The sequence below is a fragment of the Hippopotamus amphibius genome, chromosome 4 (genome assembly GCF_030028045.1).
Source record: "Hippopotamus amphibius kiboko isolate mHipAmp2 chromosome 4, mHipAmp2.hap2, whole genome shotgun sequence".
NCBI lineage: Eukaryota > Metazoa > Chordata > Mammalia > Artiodactyla > Hippopotamidae > Hippopotamus > Hippopotamus amphibius.
The window spans coordinates 6,645,157-6,671,378 of record NC_080189.1 but is presented as its reverse complement, the minus strand read 5'-3'; the positions used below and the strand labels follow the sequence as shown (position 1 = coordinate 6,671,378).

Sequence of the window (26,222 nt, the reverse complement as noted above, 5' to 3'; positions counted from 1 at the left end):
TCTTTGTTATTCTTGTGCTGTTTCCAGCTCCTAAATCTATTGTAAATCTGTTCCTTTTTCCACCATCCATTTTCACTGTCACTATTGTCGTTCATGTCCTTATTTCTAGCTTGGACTATTGCAGTAGCCTCTCACTGGTCCTGCAGCCTGACCCCATTTCCTCCACATGCCCAAGCTGCTCTCATCACTCTGACTGCCTACGGCATTTGCCACTCTCCCTCTGCCTGAGTGTCCTTCCCAGGGAAATTTCTACCTACCCTTCAAGACTGCAGGTAGGCTGAAGCTTCCCTGTGCAGCTTCTGCCTCCACGGTCAAAGTCCCTGCCCTAGTAAATGGCTGGTTTATGGGTTTGGTGATAAGTTTGCTTCCCATTTGGTTGTTTCTCTATCTTGCGGGATTGACAGGTTTCCTCTTTGCTCCCATCGCCCCCTGAACACGTCTCTATGGAAGCGCAAGTACACCTTTCACATCCTTCGGTTAGTCTCTTTTCCTGTCATTCGATTGAGCTCCTGAGTCAGGGATGTGTCTGGGAGAGTCTCTGAGCCTCTGTGTCTGATACGGTGCCTGGTCCTGGTTGCTACCTCCTTGCTCACATACCTCGTGCCTTCCTGGCTTATTCTGTTTCTGAAAGTCCAGCCCCTCTCCCTCCCACCCGCTGCCAGAGTCTGGGAGGGGAAGAGGAGGAGGGGTGTCTTAGCTCTGAAGTCCTTGCCTGAGCCCCCGGGGAGTGGTTTTGCTGCCCTTGTCATTACCCACAAAGCCACTAGGAGGCAGGAAAGCCCCATCTTTCCGTAGATCAGAGCCCAACCAGAATCAGCTGCCTTCGCCTTTGCAGCAGGAGTGCCTTCTCCAAAAGCTGATGTGCTGAGGGTCATTTTGCAAAATGGTCGACTCAGCAAATAATCAACTTGCCAACTCATTGAGGAGTTATCTGAAGCTTTGGTTTTACTCAGGGTGCTCCCCAAAGCTTCATATTTCATCTAAGAAGGAGGGAGATTTTCTTGATCTCACTTTACTGTTTTCTCTGTTTGGGGGAAATGATGTCTGGACCCGACCTTCTGGGAGTGACAGCTGGGATGATTGACTGACCGTGTGGCCCGCTTCTATCTGGTTTTAATGAGTTGATTTTATGTGAATTGACCTAGTGCCCCATGGCGGGTGGGGAGTCTTCCTGGGCCGGGTCCTCCTTACTAAGGGGGTGGGGGATGGGAGAGCCTCTGTCGGTTTCCCCTTCAAGGTGTAGCCGCGTCACCCCAGCCCTTGGTGGTGGTGCCCGCAGGCTGAACTTGACGATCAGCCCCGGGGGGCCCGGGGCTGGGAGGTGGAGCCCGGGGTGGGGACCCCACGGCACAGAGCAGCGGCTCAAAGCGCCCACTGCTCCTCCTCCCACGGGGTCTCTGGAAGGCTCAGCCCCACATTTCAAAGACCAGCCTGGCACGACAGTGTGAGCTCAAGGGCCTCTGCACCGTGACTGAAGGTGCTCTCATGCGGAGGGCATTAAGTAAGCGAAAAAAGCCAGTCGCAGAGGACAAACCCCGGCCGATTCCAGTCATAGGAAGCATCTAACTCACAGACACAAAAAACCAGACGGTGGTTACCAGGGGCTGGGGGAGGGGGATTCGTATCTAAACGGTCCAGAGCTTCAGGCCGTGCGATGGAAAAGTTCTGGAACTCTGCACAACATCCAGAATGCACCCGATGCTGCTGAGCTGTACACTTAAAAATGGCCAAGATGGTCAATTCAATGTTACATGTGTGTTGTTGTTTTTTTTTCCACAGTAAAATAAAATAAGGTCTTTCTCTGCGTTTCACTTCCTTCTCTAGAAGGAAGCTTTGACCGCGTATGGCTCTCAAACAGGGTTTCGTTTTATAAATTTTCTGAAAGCATCAAAGTTTTAGGATTTCAAATGTTGACTAGCTCGGGAGAAGAACCCTTTCTCCTGAGAACGAGCGCTGGTCCGAGGCCCTGACTTTCTCCTCCGGCGGCGGGAGGTTCAGGGAGGGCCCCCTGGAAGGCAGGGGAGGAGCCGTAAGGGCTGCGGCAGGGCGCGCGGAGCGCGGGCAGTTGGGGGGAGAGGGTAAGCTACGTCTTCCTGTTTTCACCCCAATCTCGGGAAAGGGCGGCCTGAGCGGGGGAGGCGGGGGCCTGCTGGGGGCAGAAACCCCTGCCCCGGGCCCTCCGCACCGCTTGCCCAAAGGCTTGCAAGGTACCAGATTCTTCTCCGCACGTCCTCCTGTGCCCTCGGCACAGCGATCCTTCTGGAGGGACCCTTCTGAAGCTCGGCTGCGGCTCAGCCGGGTCCCCTCAGCTGTAGCGGAGCTCCGCCCCCACCTCCCACCAGCCTTAGGCCGCTCGGGGTAGGTGGGCACATCCCTCCCTGCTTCCGAGACCGCCCTGCCTCAGACGCTCTCACCCTGTCATGTGGCATCCCTTTTGTACTTCCCCTCTGACTGCACTGGAAATCTATTTCTAGAAACCTCTTGCTCCTCAGAAACACGCTTTGTCAGGAAGATCCCGACCCTGCGAGGCTGGTCCAGCCCCGGCTTTCCTCTCCCCGCGCGGCTCCTCCATCCTCTGAGGGGACAGAGCGGCCGCTTCATCCAGCCGAGCGATGGAGGGACGGCCGCAGGCAGAACCTGGAGGTTCTGCGACTGTGACAGGCGAGGGGACAGGACCGAGGTATGTGTGTGCATGGTGGCGGGTTCTGTAAGGATGAGAAAGGCAGCCGACCTGGGGCGGGGAGACAGCTTGATTTCAGGGGCTCTGAGATGTTCCTCCCGCTCCAGCGCAGGTCTCCCCAGCCTGCGGGGCGCCACAGAGCTCCCCACCCCCCGGGGGAGTCGTGCCTGTGGGCAGCCTTCTCAGGAAGAGGCGGGCCTGGGAGGCGCTGCTCTCCCACCGAGGGCTCAGATGAAGGCCTGGAAGAAAAAGAAGGGGGGCAGGTCCGCTCCTCCGGAATCTCCTGACTTCACGACTGTGACATAGAGAGCAGCCCCCCCGAGAAGTCAGCGGGAGCTGCCTGCCTCCTTGAGAAGTAGGGAAGATGGCCATTTGGACACTGATTTTCCACATTCACTTTCCTGATATTTCCCAACCCTTGGACACTTAGGATTCCATTAACTGAGCATTGCAAGTGGTCAGTGTTTGCCAAAAGCACTCTTTCTGATTTTATCTAAATTTAAGCCTCCCGGGCTCTCATCTATGAACTCTTTTCCTTCCTCCTCCTGGGCTGGGATTGCATTCTCTCCAGGCTGGGCTCTGGAAACTTCTCTGACCACTTTTTCTGTGCACATGAACGGCCCCTGATGTGGGATGAATCCCTACATCATGGGCAGCTTTGCTTGGTTGCCGGAAGCCGTGTCTCCTTTGGGCTATATCCTGAGAAGAGGGTGGAGGCTGCTTTAGAATCTCAACAAGAGTTCTGGAGAAAGCTGTCTTTCTTTCTTTTTTCTCTCTGTTGCTCTGCTGGTGTCTCCAGAGTGGTCTAGGAGATGATGAGGGGACTGTGGGTCATCAAGGAGAGAGTGAGGGGAGGGGGAGTTTTGGTTCCCTTTTGTCCCGAAAAGTATTTTCTGTACCCTTGGGAGAAAATGGTACAGGTTGGGCAATTGTATGGAGAGAGAGGGAGAGAGAGCCAGGGAGAGCAAGAGAGAGAGCTGATTCAATATGGCATCGTAGACTGGAAGGAGTCCAGTAAAGACTCTTCCATTTTGTCACACTACGATGAGGAAGCATATAAACAACGGTGAGTACTTGGGAAATAAATTCCTTTTTTTCTTCAACCTGCTGGAGGTCTCCGCTTCCTTCAGCGTCTTTTTAAAACATTCACATACAAATATATACCACTTCTTCACTGGTTTGCGAAACAATATGAACAATAACACTTTTATTATTCAAAGTGACATTACATCAGTTTCCCACTCCATTTCTAAAACCAATTTTTCTTCCCTTCCTCACATCCCCTACTCTCGTGATTCATTTCATGGCATTTATTGACCATATACTATAACGCACGACACAATATTAGGACTTAGGATGCAGAATAAGACAGGCATGGTCTCTGCTCTTATGAAGTTTCATACTACAGGCAGTAAAGAGAAAATGAAAAAAGTAGACACAATAAATAAACCAGGTAGAAACAGTGTTATGATGACAATAAGGAGAGTCAGGGTATGGGGAGTTAGGGTGAGGATTTCTTTTTCTTTCTTTTTTTTTTTGGCTGCATTGGGTCTTCATTGCTGAGCACAGGCTTTTCTCCAGTTGTGGTGGGCGGGGGCTACTCTTTGCTGTGGTGCACAGGCTTCTCAGTGCAGTGGCTTCTCTTGTTGAGGAGCAGGGTCTCTAGGTGCATGGGCTTCAGAAGTTGCAGTGCGCAGGCTCAGTAGTTGTGGCATACGGGCTTAGTTGCTCTGTGGCACGTGGAATCTTCCCAGACCAGGGATTGAACCCATGTCCCTTGCATTGGCAGGTGGATTCTAAACCACTGCGCCACCAGGTAAGTCTGAGGATTTCTTTATATGAGGCTGTGTCAGGGTCAGAAGAGGCTCTTAGAAGAGTCCCAACAGTGACTGGACTTGTCTCCTTGGTGTAATGTTTCTGAGGAACATGTTTTGGGCTGAGGTGGGCTTTGGCTATTGCACGGTGCAAAGATCCAGATGCTTGCAAGGAGGAGCCCAGGCCTCCATCCATCCTGATGAACCTCTCCGTGCCTCAGCCCTGCATCTCCTCAAGGTGAAGCTTCTTGAAGGCAGGTGTATGTGCTCCCTTTCTCACCTTCTGTGACTCCTTCCTCACATTCCACCGGACACTCTTCTCTTAAAAGGTGTGAACTCTCAAATTAGCTATGCAGAAAAAAGGGCTTTTCTCTTTCTTCACTTTCTTCGGCTGCATTTCTTTGTTCCTCAAGTCAGTATGACCATCTGCTCAGTCAGAGTGGGTGTTTACTGAATGCCTTCTCGATGTTGTAGATCCACTGGTGAATGAAAAAGAACAAGTCCCTTCTGGTGGTGTGGAGACAAACAAGAATGCAAGAAGCCAGTGAATGCACCTTTCCCAGGAAGTGGGTGCTGAGGAGAAACATAAAGCAGGGTGCAGGGGTTGGGGTGTGTTGGTGGGGTATGGGGGGCGGTGGCTCTTAAATATAGGATGACGGATGAAGGCCTCCTGAACCTCAGAGACAGTACAATGGAGACCTAAAGGAAGTGAACCTTCCCAGCACAAGTCTGGGGGAAGAATGTTCTAGCTCAGATGAACCACCAGCACAAAGCCCCAAGGTCGAATGTTTGAGGACTAGCACGGGGGCAGACAGAGCAAGGTGGACGGGGTGGGGGATGAGGCCGGATTGGGCAGGGTCTTTCAGACCCCTGCAAAGGCTTTGCTTGTTTCTTTGAGTGGATGGGAGGCCACTGGGGACTTTGGACTGTTGAGTGACATTATCTGTCTCTTGTTTTAGCAGGAGCACTCTGGCTGTTGCAGGATGATAGACTCTAGGAGAAGGGTGGAAGCAGGAAGACCAGGCATAATGTTATTGCAGAAGTCTGGTTCAGTCTGGAAAAATCAGGAAGGGCTTGACATGGAGGTGACACTTATGCTAAGTGGTGAAGAATGGGGGTGGGTGTCCAGGTAGACAGGAGGATGGGGTACATTCTAGGGGACTGGAGCTAAGGTAGCAGACATGAGGTGGGGTCCCTGATTGTGAAAGGCACCCACAATTACAGGCCACACATTCCTTCCACACCCACATGAGACATTTACAAAAATTTTATTCAGCCAAAAAGTAAATCTCTACCAGTGACAGCTGTTTCATACAGATGTTGTTCTCTGACCATAGGGCAATGACATTCAAAATAAATAAAAATGTCTCCCAATATATTTTTAAATTTAATAATCACTTCTCAATTTATGGATCAAAAAGAAATCATAGTTGAAAGTAGAACATATTTAAAGCTGATCAACAAAAAGCAACACTATGAAGATGTCAGTTCTTCTCAAAGCTATGAATGCAATGAAATGGTGTTCAGCATTTCATCAGGAAAGTGACAACTGATTGAAAAGTCCTAAAGAAGTTTAAAAAGTTAAGAATAGCGAGAAAATTTTGAACAATTGCAGGGTGTTGGGACCTGCCTGATCAGATAACTAGGACTTATTTTAAAATTATACTGTCAGTCATGTTGGTTTTAGTAATTAAGACTTTCTGGTTCAGGAATAGACTGAATCCAGTGGAAAAAGTGGAGAACCTAGGGGCAGACACGTGGGAATATAGGTCCCTGGTACCTGACAGAATCACCTGGGAAGGATGGACTACTCAATAAATGGACAGGGAAACTTGGCTCTTTTTTTTAAATTTATAAATTTATTTATTTATTTTATTGGCTATGTTGGGTCTTTTTTGCTGTGCATGGGCTTTCTTTAGTTGTGGTGAGTGGGGGCTACTCTTCGTTGTGGTACGTGGGCTCCTCATTGCTGTGGCGCACAGGCTCTAGGAGCATAGGCTTCAGTAGTTGCAGTACATGGGCTCAGTAGTTTTGGCTCACGGGCTCTAAAGCACAGGCTCAATAGTTGTGGCGCACGGACTTAGTTGCTCCACGGCATGTGAGATCTTCCTGGACTAGGGATCGAACCCATGTCCCCTGCATTGGCAGGCAGATTCTTAACCACTGCGCCACCTAGTAAGTCCGGAAACTTGGCTCTTTATGTGGTTTCTGAATCAGTTAGGAATGCTCATTTTAAACTTAAAGTGGCTCACACCTGTGCTCCTCAAACCTGAAGTTTTGTGAGAATCACCTTGTTAAACTATAGATTCTGATGCATCGGGTCTGGGGTGTGGCCCAGGACCCTGCATTTGTAACAGGAACTCAGTTGCTGGCAATATTGCTAGTCTGTGAATCCCACTTTGAATAGCAACAGCTTAAGTTGTAAGACTGTTAATTGTTTATTTAACCAAGGGGTCTCAAGGATGTTCTGGCAGCTCAGTGACGTCGTCAGGGACCCTTTTTATCTTTCTGCTCTGCCGCCTTTAGTTGATGATGAATGTTGACTTTTTCCCTCTTATTTCTTACCTCATTGCCCATGCATGATATCTGCTGTGATTCCCGCTTGCATTTCATGCAAGAAGGGGCAAGTGGTGACAATAGGAGTTCTCTACTTGAGCCTGCCCCTACCATCAAGAAAACAATTGCACTCCCCGAAGGTCCAAGCAAGCATTCCTTAAGCTCTCACCTGGGAGAAGTGAGTCACATGGACACCCTTCCTTGCAAGGGAAGTTGGGGAGAGAATGTATTAGTTCCCTATTGTTGCTGTTACAAATTGCCACAAATTTAGTTGCGAAAATCTCACAGACTTATTATTTTACAGTTCTGGAGGTCAGAAGTCCTGTAACAAGGTGTTGAGCAGGGCTGTGATCCTCCTGGGGGCTCCGTGGAGAATCTGTTTCCTTGCTTTTCCAGCTTCTAGAGGCACCTGCATTCTCTTTGGCTCGTGGCCCCTTCCTCAGTCTTCAAACCCAGCAGTGTAGCATCTTCACGCCTCTCTCGGCCTCTGACCTCTGCTTCTGTTCTCCCATCTCCTTCTCACTCTGACTTAGGAAAGTCTCTCTCTTATAAGAACCTCTCATAATGTGATTACATTGGGCTCACCTGGATGACCCAAGATTATCTTGCCATCTCAAAATCCTTAGTTACATTGACAAAGCCCTTTTACCATGTAAGGTAACAAATGTAGTCACGAATTCCAGGGATTAATTAGCACATGGACATCCTGGGGGGAGCTTTATACTGTGTATCAGAGAGGGTCTAGATTTCCTCCAGCGTGTAGAGTGGGTGGTGTGTATAGAGAAGGGGGGCGTTTGTTTAGCCAATCAACAATGTTTGACATTTTACCAATATGAGTTTATTTTAGAGACAAGAGCACAGAGAAGAATCTGGGAAACAGGATTTCTTGCTCCAAACTAGTCCCGAGTCTAGGACTTCAGTTGCCCAAATCATTGGGGGAAAAACTTGAGTCAGAAACAGAAGGTACTTTCTTGTTGTTCTTCTGTCCACGCTGTGAGTCGAACATTGATGTGTTGCTTTTTTGTCCCAGCAGAACCAGTGGAAGCCTGTGTCAGGAGAGAGAGTCAGAGGAGGGCTTCTCCACGTTGGAACTGAGGCTTCTTCTCTTAGGGAAACGTGGCGCAGGGAAAAGTGCCACAGGAAACACCATTCTGGGCAGAGATGCGTTCAACTCCAGATTCAGTGAGCAGATGGTGACTGAAATGTGCCAGAGAGAGAGTGGGGTCACGGAGGCGGGGAAGGTTATGGTCATCGACACCCCTGACCTTTTCTCCTCGAAAGCTTGTGCCGGTGACAAGGAGCGGCGCAACATTGAGCGCTGTCTGGAGCTCTCGGCTCCCAGCCTGCACGCCCTGCTTCTGGTAATTCCCATCGGCTATTATAAGGCGGAAGACCAAGAAACAGTCAAGGGCATCCAGAAAGTGTTTGGAGCTAAAGCCAGGAGGCACATCATTATAGTCTTTACTCGGAAGGAAGATTTGGAGGATAGCTTGCTGGAAGAGTACATCAAAAATGACAAGTCTCTTAAGGACTTGGTTCAGTGCTGTGGCGGACGATACTGTGCTTTCAACAACAAGGCAAGCAAGGATGAGCGGGATGCCCAGGTGAAGGAGCTCCTCAGCAAGGTCAAGCGTATAGTGGATGAGAACAAAGAACCATACTGGGTGAACTTGAGATATGAAGACAGTGGATTCCAGGTGTGAATTCTTGTCAAGGTCTCCAAGGGTCTCTGCTGTTAGAGCTAGTGGGATGAAGGCACAAGTAAGAGAAATGTTGCATAGGCTTTGTTTAAGGGGATATTTATCCATAAATTGAAAAGATGAGGCTACTTTGAGTATTATACTTAATTGGCAAATTAATAGGTACATTTAAGCCCTTATCTGACTTTACCCCGCATAGTTTTGGACACACAAATGACTCATTAGACCCTCTCTTCCCTTGGCTTCAGTAAAACTACCTTTGACTTGTTTTTTCCTCCTCTCTTGCTACTCCAGAGATTGCTGAGTCCTCCTCTAATGACCTCTGAAAGCTGGCATCTGCAGGGCTTGATTCTAGCTCTTCCTCCATGCTCTACACTTTTTTTCCCCTCAGGTGATTCCACATTTTTACAGCTTTGAGCTTCATCTGTTGCGAATAGTTTCCAAATTAGTAACTGCAGTCGAGGTGTTTCCTCTGAGTTCTGACCCCTTTCTCCATCCAATTGCTATTTGACATTGCTCTCTTCAAGGATCTCAAAATTAACACGTCCAGACTTTTGTTTTTCCCTCTTAGATCTATAAGACTTCAGTTTTCCTCTCGACTCTGTCAATGGCTGTCCTGCTCACCAAGCTCTTCAAACCTAAGCCCAGCTGTCAGCTTTGATACCATGGCCGGTTTGCATCTGATTTCTAGGAGATCACTGTCTTGTGTGATTAAGGCACCTGGAATCCACCTGCTTCTCTCTGTCTCCACTACCACCATCTGGTCCAGGCCAGCCTCTTTTCTTGCCTGTACTATTTTACATACACTCTACTAACAATTTCCACCTCATTCATTCTTGTGCCTTACCCTCCCCACCCCCATCCATTTCACACACAATTTGCTGGAGTGATATTTTAGTTGATTTTAAAACTTCTGGTTTCATGCCAATTTAAATGTCAGGAGTGAGGCTTCCCCAGGAAGGTGAAGGGGACATTAATTACGTGTTTGGCTCTCCATCCTTCCTTGTCTCCATTTTCCCATCTGGATGGGGAAGGTTCCAAGTTTTACTTGTGTTAGAAGAAGCCTAATCTCTGTACTGGGGGTGCAGTAAGGGAAGAAGACATTGGAGAAAACTGGGGAGCTTGATTTCCAATCTCCTCCCTTCTCCTGTCCCTCAAGTGCACTGCACAGGCATCACTTGACTAGTTTCTTCTTCCAGGGAGTCCAGAAGCTCTTCTTAAGTGTCTAGATTTTCTCCAGGAATAGCAGGAACTCTGCGAGGCTTTGGAGAGAATTACTATTACTATTGGAGACTGTGGAGAAGTAAAGTTAGGAAGTGCTTCAGGAACAATGCCTGGGTTAGATGGCATTTGTGGGGCTCCTCTGAGTGAGCACAAAACCCACCTTCTTACTTCTGGGAAACCTGTTGCAGCAGCAGCAGCAATGTCTCAAGATAAGCTTCATCATGGACAGGACTAACTATACAGGCCAGCAGTGACCATGACCATGGCCGTGATTTGACCACATCCTAATCATTGAATTACTCTGAATTATATACTTGTGTCTCCATTCCTTTACTTTGTGGAAAGCAGGGATTTTAGATCTGTGTGCATCATTTTCCGCCTTTATTTTCTTTCTAGGATTGTGTGAGTGAAGCTGCATCTCAGAGGGAGGACCATCCACATGGTAAGATAATCCTTAAAAGATGTTAAGCTCATATCGGTATTCTTTTGATGCATCACGCATCAAAATGAAGTGGAAAAATTATCTGGATAAGTCAGAACACAAACGCACCCTGGAGCCCTAGCTCAGGCTGGTGGCCACAGGCTGTCCCCCAGGGAACTGCCAACACTTGTGAGTAGGTGCAGCACCAGCAGAAGTTCTGGATGCGGCGTGGGTGTCCTCGGCCTTCTCTGAAATGTAACAGAGCTGCACTTGCCTCTTTCCTGACTCTGCCTCTTCTCCCCAGCCTGGGATCCAGCACTACCCAATTTTGGACTCCCACTGGGAGGCAGAAATCACTCCGTGGATAACACTTAATAGAATAACGCCTGCAGAATTCAGTGATAAGCTCAGTATCTGTGTGATGATTGCCATTAAGGGTGCACACTGCCCAGGTCAATACACATAGATCTACCTCGTTCTGTTCCGTGGAGGTAATGTGAATAAGACAGATGAGATCGCTGTCCCTGTGGGACTTCCCAAAATAATAATTAAAATTGAAATTACAATTTTAATAATGACCATTATTGCAGCTGACTTTATATGTTGGGAAATGTATATAGTATATATAAATTATTCAATCTTCATAGCATATAATATATACTCCTCATAACAACTCCATAATACAGTTCTCATCACAACCCTATAAAGGTGTTATTTTCATCATTCTTATCTTACAGATGAGTAAACTTAGCCAGAATACATGAACTTACACAGCAGTAGGGAGTTAAAATTCTGTTGATGCCCATCAGCCAAGACCCCCAGGGATGTTCTTGTTACTGAACAAAATTGGGTGGAATGGCTTGTGGCAGTGAGGCAATATGGCCCATCATGGGGACCAAGGAGTGGTGGTTGGAGAAGACTTTTTATAGGATGTGGGCTTGCGTTCGGTGATTTGGGGGAAAGTAGTAACTCTCCCGAGGCAACGTGACACGGACACGGTGTCACTAGCATTTCGGCTGCTTTCTTTAAATGCGATGTTGGTTCCTCCTCCCAGACTTGGGGCTTGGACACTGAGTGTCATACACTCTGAGAGCGCCCTGGATGAGACAGACTCTGTGACTATCCCTGTAGTTATGGACTCTGTCATGTGCTCAGCGGGTGGGTCTGGTATTGACCTGGGATCATGGGAGAAGTGGTGGGGACAGGGTATGTGTGAAGAGACAGTTTTGTGGTGCAGATTATTGCAGTAATTTACTGAAGTCTAATTTACATAGAGTGAAATGCACAAATCTTACGTATACATCTTGAGGGTTTTTTACATATCTACACATGTGACCGTCATCTAGATAAAGACATGGGGCATTTCCATCACCTTAGAAGTTCTTACTGTCCCTCCCCAAAGAGAACCACTCTCCAGACTTCTATCAACATGGATTAATTTTGTGTATTCTTGAACTTCAGATAATGACATCACGTAGCATGTGGTTTTGCGTCTGGTTTCTTTCACTTAGCATGTTTTGGAGACCCATCCAGACTGCATATCAGTACATCACTTTTTGTTAAATTGCTAAGTTGTATTCTATTCTATGAATATACCACTAAGATACATTTTTTAAATTAAATTTTTAAAAATTTAATTATTTTTTTATTTTATTGGCCCCACTGCACAGCATGTGGGATTCCAGTTCCCTGACCAGGGATCAAATCTGTGCCCCCTGCAATGGAAGTGTGGAGTCCCAACCACTGGACCACCAGGGAAACCCCCTACTAAGATGCATTTTAAACTCATTCTCCCCGGTTCTGCCTTAGCCCATGAACTTCATGCCCCAGTAGTTAACTTTGGTAGCAAAATAAGAGGAATCCTGAGGTTCAAGACCAGTGAAGGCCAAGTTTAACCTTTTCGTGTTCCTGGGAAATCTTAAGCCCTTTACATGTCTCTTAAGTTGTTCATGGCCCTTTTCATGGCTTTCACTTTGATGGGTGGCTTCTGACTGGGACTAGAGTTCTACTGTTGAGAGCACCACTGCCATTATCTATAAAAACTGACAAGAAATTTTTAAAAATTGCAGAAGAGATTTATGAGAAATCCTAAAACCTGTCCACATCTCTGTATTCCACTGTACGAAAATATTCTGAAACTGTCCTTTTGTCGCAGGATCAGGGGAGGAGCATCACCAGGCCACAGGATGTGAACCAAACCCTGGGCTGCCAACACTGAAGGTCCTGCTCGTGGGGAAGCATGGCGTGGGAAAAAGTACAGCAGGAAACAGCCTTTTGGGGAAGCGGGCCTTTGAGACCAAATACAGTGAAAAGCCAGTAACCCAGAGATGTAAGTCTGAGAGCAGAACCTGGAAAGGGAGAAAAGTTTTGATCATTGATACTCCAGACTTCTCATCTCCAAAGGATGTGAAACAAGACCTGTTGCGCAATGCCTTTCCAGGTCCCCATGCCTTCCTACTTGTGACCCCACTGGGCTCTTTCAATGAGAAAGATCACAAGGTGCTGAATACCATTGAAAAGATTTTTGGACGGAAATTCATTGAGCACGTGATTGTTCTCCTTACCAGGAAAGAAGATCTAGGGGATCAGGATCTAGATGAGTTCTTAAAAAGCAGAAGTGGAGAGCTCTACAAGCTCATCGAGGAATGTAAAAACCGACACAGCATCTTTAACTACAGAGAAGAAGAGGAACCGCAGGTGGATGAGCTCCTGCAAAAAATTGTGAGCATGGTGCAGCAGAATAAGGGCAAGCTTTGCACCTTCAAAGGAAAAGGTAAATGATGTCTAGAAAACCTTTCATGCAGACTTAAAAAATAGACATACATGTACGAGAACTTTATTTCCTGAAGGGCAAAGAGGAGATCAAAAAGACAGTTCTCTTCTATCAACCGACTCTTTTCTCTTTCTCTTTTCTTTCTCAAATTTTACTAAATGTATGTACCTTTCTATGCAGTGTCCTGACCTGGTCTTTAATTCTCTCCTGACTCTTCTCCCATCTCTTCAACTGAATGGTGAGCCTCTTGAAGGAAGGAGTTGGTCTTTTCCAGTCTCTTGTCTTCGCCACAGTGTATCTGTTTCTCAGGGCTTAGCACTCAATGCTGCTGGTGAGATAGTCCTGGATCATTGGTTTTACTCTTCTCTTCTTCCTCCCTTCTCCTCCCCCTCCCCCCTCCCTCTGTTGCTTCCTTCCTCCCCCCTCCCTGCTTTCTCGGCCTCTTTGTCCACTCTCTTTTTTCTTTGCTCTTCCCTCGGTTGGAGAAGGGAGGGCATTTTCACTGGACAAGGACAGGGAGCCTGAATGCTCATGGTGGTTATGGCCTGCGTGGCACTAGGTGGGCTTTACTAGTCCAGCCACACTACCCTACCTACTGCTTAGGCAGAAGTCCCCATCCACTCAGTGCCACAAGTTCTATTGACCTGAGCTGAGATTCTTCTAGTTCTACTCATCCGATTCTGTTCTGCTTCAAACATCCTTATTCGGGAAGAACATCAGACCAAAAGGAGCATATCTGTTTGTTGTGCCCGTTCACATTCTCTCTCTTTTTTTTTTGGCCACTCAGCATATGGTATCTTAGTTCCCCAACCAGGGATAGAACCTGTGCCCCCTGTATTGGAAAAGTGGAGTCTTAACCACTGGACGGTGAATGTGAAATCCCTCCTTTCACATTCTTTATGGGCAGCCAGGTGCTGGGGAGCCTCCTAAAAGCAGAGACATGTGGGAAAGTCGGGAGGGGCTATGTGAAGGAAGCCTGCTTTGAAACAGGCTTTGGAGGATGGGTAGAGTTTGGATGGCTGAGCAGAAAGCTCCAGGGAGTACGCTAGCAACTTGAAGCAAGGAGGTAGAACTGAGCATCTACTTGTGAGGGGACAAAGGGGCATGGTCTTGGTGGAGATGAAGGGCTCACGCCTAGATGTGGGATGGAGAGTTTAGACCAGATTGTAGAGGTGGGTGAGAACCACACCCTCTGAGGGAATGGAAGAAGGACTTTACTTTTTTTAACTATGAGATTGTGGGTTCAAGATAACCAATTCAATAATTTCTCCCAGAAGAAAGAGCGTGGGATGAGCTTTCCTCTCTCTTTGTTTTGAGGTAGATATCAGTAACTTGGTAAAAATTCACAGTCGAGAACTGTGAGACCTGAATGGAAGAGAGAGATCACAGTACAAGTGCAAAGTCATAAGGAAAACTCCAATAATATGCATTATAAGAGCTCTGTGCATCTGTCATCTCATTTATAGGGAAATTTATTCTCCATTATTGACCCCACACAGAACAGTGTTAGTGGATATTCATTATTATAACCAGGGAGTGCCTTTTGACTCATTGACGAAAGATACAATTAGACACAATTAAGAGTAATGTGGTTTTTAGATATATATGTATATATGTATAACTGAATCACTTTGCTGTATATCTAACATTGTAAATCAACTGTACTTCAATTAAAAAGATTAATGTGGTTCTAACAAGAAATGAATTTTAGCATGATCCAACCAAAGGAACTGGTAATCCATTAGTGATATATGTAGTTGTTTTTTCATGAAAAGTCAATTCTATGGAATACTTTTTCAAATACATCAAGGAGATTTTGCTACAGTTAGCATTAATTGGCAATAGGAAGGCATAGTTAGAGCAGGAGCAGAAGACAGAGGTGAGGTGTATGGACTGGACCCGGCTAAGCAGGTGAAGAGTAATAAAGCCACTGGCACTCAAAGGGTGTCAGGGAGTCAGAGAAGGTACCAGAAAAAGGAAGCAGAGCAAGTTCAGAGATGGGTACAGTGTTATGTCAGTGGATGAGCACTGAGAAGAGACTGTGGTCCATGTCCTGCTTCTGAGTTTACAGACTGTGTAATTTTGACAAGCTGTTCCAGTGCTTGGGGATAGAACTTTCTGAACATCCTCTGCTGTAATTAGTGGCAATGGTCTTGAGATGAAAGTTGTACCCAGATCAGCCCATGGTCATGAATCTTTCCTGCTTTCTTTTCAACAGAGTCCCTGAATATTATCCTTGTGGGGAGGAGTGGGACTGGGAAGAGCGCCAGTGGGAACACCATCCTCGGAAGGCCGGAGTTCCACTCTCAACTGGGAGCACAGCCGGTCACCAGGACGTGCCAGAGTGGTAGGAGGACGTGGGACGGGCAGGATGTTGTGGTTGTGGACACTCCTTTGCCCTGTCTGGAGTCCAGAGCTGCAGGGGGTTCACCCCAGCTACTGGATGAGGTCAAACGCTACTATAAAGAAGGGAGTACAGTTCTGGTCCTGGTATTACAGCTGGGACGGATCACTCAAGAGGACAAAACAGCAATGGCAAAATTAGAGACCATCTTTGGAGCAGAAGCTATGAAAAACACGATTGTGCTATTCACCCGCAAGGAAGACTTAGGGACTGGGAAGCTTAAACATTATGTCCAAAACACAAATAACAGATATCTTAAGAACATAATTGAACAATGTAAGGGGAGATATTGTGCTTTTAATAACAGAGAAACTGGCCAAGCCAGGGAAGAGCAGGCAGGAGAGCTTTTGTCAGAGGTCAGTAACCTGATAAAGTGCTTTGAAGAGTGTGAATATACCCATCCATTGGAGAATGTAGGGAAAATAATGAAAAGTTTCCAGCCCCCCAAGTTAGTAGAAAATTTAAAAACTATGTTACTATAAAATTACTAAACAATTTAAAAAGTATGTAAGTTACTATAGGAAGCCTCCAAAATTACTGAATAATTTAAAAAGTAAATTACTATAGGAAGCGAAAATGCCTGGGGTCTCTTTAAGTTAGAGATACCCTCAGGCTACAAGCATGGGGTGGGGCATGGTAGGACTGGTGGGACGGGAAGAGGGTCCACAACTTTGAGGGCTTGAGAGGTAAATGTATCTCACCTTGTGGCGCTTCGGGTCTTTGCAGGTAAATAAATTGTCAGGTTGGGGCAGGTAGTAGGGGTTGATAAAGGAGAAAGAAGAAATGAGGTGGGGAAATCTGGGAAAAGGCTTCAGAGATTAGGCCAGTATTAAGCAAATCACAAGAATCACTTCATCTGTGTAGGTAGATTGGAGTCAGGACAGACACTGGGACTGAGGCCAAGACCAGCCTGAGGTCAGAATACAATACTCACACGAGAACCATGGGATTCAGATGCATGAGAGTAAGGCAATGTCCAGACAACTCCTAGGCATGGCAGAACAGAGATGCTGGATTCCTGTGGGCCTCTCTGTTGCCCAGCACTGCTTGCCAGGTGCCCTGAGCTACCCATGTCCACTGGGGCAAATCTCAGGGCCTTCCATTCCTCACATGGTGGCTGCTCCTTACTTCTTTCCTCATTCCAAGCTTGAATGTGGAACCCAGTCGACCCTCCTTTGCTGTCCCTAAGGAAATGAACAGGAGTCTGAAGTATCAAAAGTTTTTATTGCTAATCATTCACAGTGGAATAGACTAGAACAAAAACTAGAAGTGTGGTAAAATTGCCAAGGTTAGACAATCTTGCAAAAATTTAAAATTCTAAGTGGGATTCTAGATTTCCTCTAGAAAAAGTTATTGAAAACTCCTTTATACTTCTCTCTCTCTTTTTCTTTCTCCCTCCCTCCTCCCCACTCTTGTCCCTGAGGCTTAGGAATTAGGTTAAAACTCAAAGAACTCAAATAATAATGGCTTAAACACATAAGGGGTTTATTGGGTCTTACGTCAAGAAGTCTAGGATTAGGCAGTCTGGGACAAGTGTGACATCGACTTTCCAGCTTCTTTCTGCCCCCACCCATCAGCAGGCAGCCTCTACACTTAAGGTTGCTTCTTGGTTCCAAGATGGCTGTGTCCTACTCACAGCTGAGCAGGTTATGTTGAGAGCTGCCCAGTGTGGGTGATATATGAGAACCATGGAATCTTCTCCCAGTTAGGTGTAAGGTCAGATGTTTTCAATATTAACCACTTTATACACACTCTGAGGACGTGATCTATGTCATCTGCTTTGTAAAACTTTCAAAGTATCAGGTTACCTCAAGATTAACCCATTTATGAGAGCATGGACTGTCACCATTAATACTTTTGTACTCTATGTAACCCTTAACATGATAAATTCTGGAAAATGTGTGTAAATATATTCAGTTGAGTGAAATAATAAAGATGAATTATCTTATGAATTCACATCTTCCTTCTGTTTCCTATTTTTCTGACTTGGGGGAAGAGCATGCTTCCATGGAAAGGAAATGAAAATGTTTAGATACTTTGGTGAAGTTTCTGCATCTTTGATGCCTGAAGACCTTTAAACTGGGTGACAGTCACTTCACTAGGCCTCTGCCAGCTCAGGAATCTTCCACTATGAGCATTTCACTACAGTAAGGACAAAAAAATGTAACCACTATTAGAGCCAGGTACATGGGAGGAATAAAGTCTAGAAGACATTCTGTGCCTCTTCCCAGAGCTTCCCTTCAGCTTGAAGGCAGGAACAAATCCCAGAGTGCTACCCATGATTGAGTAGATGACACTGAACCTGCATGAGGTGGGGAATGTGTGGGCTGAGCAATGTGATATACATTGCCAGAGGAGAGAAGAAAGAGGCAGGAAGAATATTTGAAGACATAATGGCTGCAAACTTCCAAAATTTGGTGAAAAACATTAATCTACACATCTAAGAAACTCAATGAACTTTAAGTAGGATAAATTCAAAAAGACCCACACCCATTATAATCAAAAGACAAAGACAAAGAAAGAATCTCGAAAAGAGCAAAAGAGAAGTGACTCATCACATACAAGGGATCCTCAACAAGATTAACAGCTGATTTCCCCTCAGAAACCATAGAAGCCAGTGGTCCATAGGATGGTACATTCAATGTGCAGAAAGAAAAGACTGTTAACCCCACATTCTTTTTCCAGCAAAATTATTCCTCAAAAATTAAGAAGTTTAAAAACATCCCCAGATAAAGAGAAGTTTTTATAGAAGAATTTATTGCTTGCAGAGCTGCCCTACAAGATAAGATCCTGAGAAAAAAGAACAAAGCTGGAGGTATCCTGTTCCCTGACTTCAGACTATACTACAAAGCTTCAGTAACCAAAACAGTATGGTACTGGCACAAAAACAGACACATAGATCAATGGAACAGACTAGAGAGCCAAAAAATAAACCCATGCACATATGCTCAATTAATCTACAACAAAAGAGGCAAGGCTATCCAATGGGGAAAGGGCAGTCTCTTCAATAAGTGATTTTGGGAAAATGGGACAGTTACATGTAAAAGAATGAAATTAGAACATTTTCTTACACTGTATGCAAAAACAAACTCAAAATGGATTAAATATCTAAATGTAGGACTGGAAACCATAAAAATTCTAGAAGAAAATATAGGCAGAACACTCTTTGACATAAGTCTTAGTAATATTTTTTTGGATCTCTCTCCTCAGCCAAGGGAAACAAAAGCAAAAATAAATAAATGGGACCTAAATAAACTTGAAAGCTTTTGCATAACTGAGGAAACCATCAACAAAATGAAAAGACAACCTACTGAATGGAAGAAGATGTTTATAAATGATGTACCTGATAAGGGATTATTATCCAAAATACATAAAGAAATCATACAATATAAAACAAATGTATAAAGTCATACAATATAAAAAACACAATCAAACTATATGATTAAAAAATAGGTTGAATTCTTGGGACTTCCCTGGTGGTGCAGTGGTTAAGAATCCACCTGCCAATTCCGGGGTTTAATCCCCAGTCCAGGAAGATCCCACATGTAGAGGAGCAACTAAGCCTGTGCACCAAAACTACTGAGCCCATGTGCCCTAGCGCCCCAGTGCCACAACAACTGAGCCTGTGTGCTGCAACTACTGAAGCCTGTGTGCCTAGAGCCCATGTTCCAGAACAAGAGAAGCCACCACAATGAGAAGCCCGGGCACTGCAACGAAGAGTAGCCCCTGCATGCCACAGCTAGAGAAAACCAGCCCAGAGCAACGAAGACCCAATGCAGCCAAAAAGAAAAATAAAAAGGATAAAAAGAAGGAAGAAAAAAGAAAGACATGAAAAAAAGAAAATAAGAAAAAAAAAGAGAAAGAAAAGAAAAAAAGAAAAAAGGTCGAATCCTTATTGACACAAATATGTGGAAATTAAACAACACATTCCCAAATAACCAATGGGCCAAAGAAGAAATCAGAAGGGAATTTAGAAAATATTTTTGAGATGAATGCAAATGAAGACATATCAAAACTTATGAGATGCAGTGAACACAAGGATGCTTAGAAGGAAGTATAAATCTGTAAATGCCTTTATTAAAAAAATCAATAATATAATCTTCCATCTTAAGAAATCAGAGAAAGAAGAGCCACTAAACATAAAGCAAGTGGAAGAAAGGAAATAATAAAGATCAGAGTAGAAGTAAATGAAACAGGCAATAGAAAAGCAATAAAGAAAATGAACGAAACTACAACTTCATCCTTCGGGAAAAAACCAACAAAATCAACAAATCTTTAGCTAGTCTGACCAAGAAATAGAAGGCTAAAATTACTAAAATCAGGAATGAAAGAGAATACAGTGCTACTGATTTTACAGAAATGAAAAGTATACAAGGAGAAACTAAGAAAGACTGTGTGCCAACATATTAGATAACTTGGGTGAAATGGACAAATTCCTAGAAAGACACAAACTACTGAAAGTGACTCAAGTTGAAATAAAATCTGAATATACCTATAACCTGTAAATAAGAGATTAAATTAGCAATTAAAATAACTGTCCTCAAAGAAAAACCAGGTGGCTTCACTGGTGAATTCTAGTAAACATTTAAAGAAGAATTAACACCAATAGTTCTCAAACACTTTAAAAAAATAAAGAGAGGAGGAAGTACTTCACAATTTTTCTATGAGGTCAGTATTATCCAGACAAAGATATTACAAGAAAAGGAAACGATGGACCAATATCCCTTATGAATATAAACATAAAAACCCTCAACAAAATACTAGCAAATAGAATACGGCAACTTGTAAAAAGAAGTATATACTTAGATTTACTCCAGGAATGCCAGATTGGTTCAATATATAAATACCAATCAATGTGTTCCACCATATTAGTCGAATGAAGCACAAAATCACATGATCATCTGCAGAAGAAAAGTCTGACAAAATCCAACACCCCTTTAATGATAGAAACACTTGATAAACTAGGAAGAAATATAGGCATGCTATTCTTCTGCTTATTTTTTCATGCTTCTCAACTGTCCTCACAAATTCCAGACTTCTTGGTATTTTAAGCAAAGCTCTTTATGCTGGGGGATCCATTTAAATCTCCACTATTCTTTTTTTCTTTCTTTTCTTTTTTCTTTTTGGCTGTGTTGGGTCTTCGTTGCTGCATGCGGGCTTTCTCTAGTTGTGGCAAGCAGGGGCTACTCTTCATTGAGATGTGCAGGCTTCTCATTGTGGTGGTTTCTCTTGTTTCGGAGCATAGGCTCTAGGCGTGCACGGGCTTCAGTAGTTGCAGCATGTGGGCTCAGTAGTTGTGGCACATGGGCTCTAGAGTGCAGGCTCAGTAGTTGTGGCACACCAGTTTAGTTGCTCCGTGGCATGAAATCTCCACTATTCTTACTCCTATGGTCACATCTGAGGGTCCTGCCCTTCTGTCTGCATTGCTTCCTATAGCAGCTCTCCCACTTCTGCCAGTTGCCCCACCTCACCAGACACACACACACACACACACACACACACACACACACACACACACGCTGTGGATGACCACAACCCCAATTCATCATGTCAGTTTAAGGATTCATCTTAAATCTCACCTCTTTCCTTTCCTTAAGGAAAGTTTTCTGACCCACCCAAGGCTTACTTAAGCACTCCTGTTTGATTCTATCACCTTCTAGGCACACACAGATCATGCTTGCTATTTCTTGTCTGTATCCCCAAGTACACTGTAAAATCCTTGGTCCCAGAAGACTCCTTGTTAAATTATATCCTGATATTTAATACATCTGAGGCTCTCAATTTATAATTTTTTTAAGCTCTTTATTGGAATATAATTGCTTTACACTCTTTTACCAGTTTTTGAGGTACACCAAAGTGAATCAGCTGTATTTATACATATATCCCCATATCCCCTCCCTCCCGCGACTCCCTCCCACTCTCCCTATTCTGGCCCTCTAAGGCATCACCCACCATCGAGTTGATCTCCCTTTGTTATACAGCAACTTCCCACTAGCTATCTATTTTACAGTTGGTAGTGTATATATGTACGTCTGTGCTACTCTCTCACTTTGTCTCAGATTCCCCATCGACCCCCCCCAACCCCGTGTCCTCAAGTCCATTCTCTGCATCTGCATCTTTATTCTTGCCCTGTCACTGGGTTCATCAGTACCACTTTTTTTATTCCATATTGTAAATAGTGCTGCAATAAACATTATGGTACATGTTTCTTTTGGGATTATGGTTTTCTCTGGGTATATGCCCAGGAGTGGGATTACTGGATCATGTGGTAGTTCTATTTTTAGTTTTTTAAGGAACCTCCAAACTGTTTTCCATAGTGGCTGTACCAACTTACATTCCCACCAACAGTGCAGGAGAGTTCCCTTTTCTCCACACCCTCTCCAACATTTATTGTTTCTAGATTTTGTGATGATGGCCATTCTGATCGGTGTGAGGTGATACCTCATTGTGGCTTTGACTTGCATTTCTCTGATGATTATTGATGTTGAGCATCTTTTTGTGTGTTTGTTGGCCATTGTATGTCTTCTTTGGAGAAATGTCTGTTTAGGTCTTCTGCCCATTTGTGGACTGGGTTATTTGCTTTTTTGGTATTAAGCTGCATGAGCTGCTTGTATATTTTGGAGGTTAATCCTTTGTCCGTTGTTTTGTTGGCAACTATTTTTTCCCGTTCTGAGGGTTGTCTTCTAGTCTTGTTTATGGTTTCTTTTGCTGTGCAAAAGCTTTTAAGTTTCATGAGGTCCCATTTATTTATTCTTGATTTTATTTCCATCATTCTAGGAGGTGGGTCAAAAAGGATCTTGCTTTGATGTATGTCATAAAGTGTTCTGCCTATGTTTTCCCCTAGGAGTTTTATAGTGTGTGGCCTTACATTTAGGTCTTTAATCCATTTTGAGTTCTTTTTGTTTGTGTATGGTGTTAGGAAGTGTTCTAATTTCATTCTTTTACATGTAGCTGTCCAATTTTCCCAGCACCACTTACTGAAGAGAGTGTCTTTTTTCCATTGTATATTCGTGCCTCCTTTGTCAAAGATAAGGTGCCCATATGTGTTTGGGCTTACCTCTGAGTTCTCTATTCTATTCCATTGATCTTCCTTTCTATTTTTGTGCCAGTACCATACTGTCTTGATCACTATGGCCTTGTAGTATAGTTTGAAGTCAGGAAGCCTGATTCCACCAACTCCATTTTTCCTTCTCAAGATTGCTTTGGCTATTTGGGCTCTTTTGCATTTCCATACAAATCGTAAGATTTCTTGCTGTAGTTCTGTGAAAAATGCTATTCTCTTTTTTAAACATAAAAGGTAGCATACTATTTTTACAGCTCTACATCTTTTTTTTTTTTTTCATGTAACAACATATCATGGGGATTTTCCTATATCAGTATCTAGAGCACTTGCTTATTCATTTTATACAGCTGCATAGTAGTCTTTTGTGTAGTTATACAGGGGTTTATTTTTTCACCTGTCCCAGTTGATAGTCATTTGGGGATTGTTCCAACCTTTGCTATTTGAAATAACATTGTATTGTTTGCTAAATTTCCCTACATGTGTGTTATGCCATTCTGTATTTTCACAAATAAAGTATGAATGCACCAGTTTCATTCTTTCAAGTTTTGAAAACCAAGTAGGAGAGAAATCATACCTAAGAATCATTTGATATGCCTTTCTTTCCATGTGAGTGGCATTAAGCCTATTTTCAGGTGTCTATTTGTTTTTATGTTTCTTTTCATGTTTTGTCCATTTTTATAATGGATTGTTGGTCTTTTATTTTTCAATTTCCCAGGAACTCTACATGTTAGAGAGACTAGATATTTGTCTATTAGATGAGTTACAAATATTATTTTCTAGTTTATCATTCAAATTTTACTTTTTAAATGTAGGTATATATCACTATTATACAGGTAAATTAATCAATAATTTTATCTGTGTGTTCTGGCTTTTGAGTCACCGTTAAAAAGACCCTCCACATGTACACATGTAGTGGAATACTTTTCTGTTTCCTTCTAGGACTTTAAAATTTTCCTTTTGGCTAACATTTAAATCATTTATTCATTTGTAATTTATCCTGGTGCTTATGAAGCATTTATCCTGTCTTTCCTGCATAAACTGTACTTCAGGTTACTAAATATGTGAAGAAGGAAAGAATGTCCTAATAGAAATATTCCAGCTACTTAACAAAAAAGAAATTTTAGAATAGAATATCACCATTTTCAATACCTATTAAAATTATGGATCTACTCAGTGATCATCAATGTGTGCTAATGCAAAAAGAGGGAAAACCAGACACTGAGTACCCCCTATGGATATGCAGAATATCATCTGTGAGTAATATTGTAAAAAAAATTGAACTTAATTCTGACCTGTTTGATCAAACCAACCACAACTAACTTCCAGTTTACAAAAATGGTGAGGCAGAGGAACACATTAAATGACATCATAATGACAGAAGCAGCAAAATTGAGAATGTGGGGAAATTAATAGTATGAATGTCTAGTGTCGTCAATGAATACTTTGCAAAAAGAAGAAATGGGCAGGAGTCTTCTGGTTTTGGCTATGATGGAGTAACTAGTATTATTATTTACCTTTTTTCCATTAACAAGCAGAAAACTAGAGAAAAATATGCAAGCAGACCTCATTGTATTGTGCTTTGCAGATATCATGGTTTTTACAAGTCGAAGACTTGTGGCCACTCTGCATGGAGCAAGTCTATCAGGGCCACTTTCCCAATAGTGTTTGCTCACTTTATGTCACATTTTGGTAATTCTCACAATATTCATAACTTTTTTCAATATTATTATATTTGTTATGATATTGATAGGAATAATCAATAAACAATCTATACTAGGAATAGAAAAGAGTTTTATCTGAGCCAAACTGAGAACTATAGCCTGTGAGACACAGATCCTAGGAGCACTTCAGTTGTGTTCTGCTGGACTACAAAATGGGGGCCTTATAAAGGCAAAAACTGTAAAATTACATAAGTTGTTTGTCAAGAACTATAATTGGAGCTGGCAAGAAGTAAAGGTGCTTGTTAAGCAAGGTTTGGTTGGGGTCCAAAATGGTTGCATAGTTACAAGGGAGACCTTGAGGCCATAAAAATGCATCTGGCAGTGGCTAGCAGATATTATTTTGAGAACAGCTGGTAGTGTCCTTGAGTTTGATACAGTTCAGTGGATTCAAGTTCTCAGTGATGCAGGAGTGTATCTGAAACCACATCCACAATGGTCAGCTCCATTTTGAATGCCTGAACCATAGTTATTCCATTTTTAATTTAATTAATTAATTGGCCATGCTGCACGGCCTGTGGAATCTTAGTTCCCTGACCAGGGATTGAAGCCATGCCCCCTACAGTGGAAGTGCAGAGCCCTAATCACAGGACCGCCAGCGAATTCCCTCCATTTTGACTTTTAAATTCATTCTTTTCTTTAATGGTTAAAATAGATGTACAATGTATGTATAATAGGCCACCAAACAGGCTGTTCTAGTTAAAGTTCAGGTTAAATTATGCATAAGCCAGAATGTCTTCCCCATGCACCCCTTCCACCATGGTGATCTGTGATCAGTGGTCTTTTAGGTTACAACTTTAAGGTTGTAACTGTTTTGTGGTGCCACAAACCACATCCATATAGGACAGTGAACTTGAATGATAAATGTGTGTGTCCTGACTGCTCCTCTGACCAGCCATTCCCCTGTCTCTTTCTCTCTTTGGGTCTTCCTATACCCAAGAAACAACAATATTGGAATTAGGCAATTTTTAACCCTACACTGGACTCTAAGTATTCAAGTGAAAGGAAGGGTTCACATGTCTCTCACTGTAAATCAAAAGCTAAAAATGATTAAGCTTAATGAGGAAGGCATGTCAAAAGCCAAGATAGGCTGAAAGCTAGGCTTCTTGTGCCAAACATTTAGATAGGTTGTGAATGCAAAAGAAAAGTTTTCGAGGGAAATTAGAAGTGCTACTCCAGTGAACACAGAATGAAGAAAACGAAACAGCCTTATTGCTGATATGGAGAAAGTTTTAGTGGCTACAACATTCCTTTAAGCCAAAGCCTAATCCAGAGCAAGGTCCTAACTCTCTTCAATTCTATAAAGACAGAGAGAGGTGAGGAAGCTGCAGAAGAAAAGTTTGAAGCTAGTAGTGGTTGGTTCATGAGGTTTGAGGAAAGAAGCCATCCTCATAACATGAAAGTGCAAGGTGAAGCAGAAAGTGCTGATGCAGAAGCTGCAGCAAGTTATCCAGATCCAGCTAAGATAATGCATGAAGGTGGCTGCACTCAACAACAGATATCCAATGTAGTTGAAACAGTTTTATCTTGGAAGAAAATGCAGTCTAGGACTTTCATAGCTAGAGAGGAGAAGTCAATGCTTGGCCTCAAACCTTCAAAGGACAGGCTGACTCTCTTGTTAGGGGCTAATGGAGCTGGTGACTTTAAGTTGAAGCCAATGCTCGTTTATCTTTATGAAAATCCTAGTGCCCTTAAGCATTAGGCTAAATCTACTCTGCCTGTGCCCTATAAATGAACAACAAAGCCTGGATGACAGCACATTTGTTAGCAACATGGTTTACTGAATATTTTAAGCCCACTGTTGAGATCTAGCTCTGGGAAAAAGATTCCTTTCAAAATATTACTGCTCATTGACAATGCATCTGGTCA

General features: G+C 43.6%; 1 protein-coding gene across 1 annotated transcript; it reads left to right on the top strand.

Moving 5' to 3' along the window:
• The first annotated feature begins 2,286 nt into the window (after window positions 1-2,286).
• Window positions 2,287-17,490, top strand: GIMAP8 (GTPase, IMAP family member 8). The gene is made up of 6 exons (XM_057732210.1): window positions 2,287-2,358; window positions 2,493-2,680; window positions 8,084-8,747; window positions 10,371-10,416; window positions 12,551-13,168; window positions 15,387-17,490. The coding sequence occupies exons 2-6, from the start codon at window positions 2,613-2,615 to the stop codon at window positions 16,052-16,054; spliced, it is 2,064 nt and encodes a 687-aa protein (XP_057588193.1). The 5' UTR covers window positions 2,287-2,358; window positions 2,493-2,612; the 3' UTR covers window positions 16,055-17,490.
• The last annotated feature ends 8,732 nt before the right edge of the window (window positions 17,491-26,222 follow it).

Coding starts and splice junctions, on each gene's coding strand:
- GIMAP8 (XM_057732210.1), top strand. CDS start 2,613: ATGGAGGGACGGCCGCAGGCAGAACCTGGAGGTTCTGCGACTGTGACA. Junction 2,681..8,083: donor GGCGAGGGGACAGGACCGAG/GTATGTGTGTGC, acceptor TTGTCCCAGCAG/AACCAGTGGAAGCCTGTGTC. Junction 8,748..10,370: donor ATGAAGACAGTGGATTCCAG/GTGTGAATTCTT, acceptor TTTTCTTTCTAG/GATTGTGTGAGTGAAGCTGC.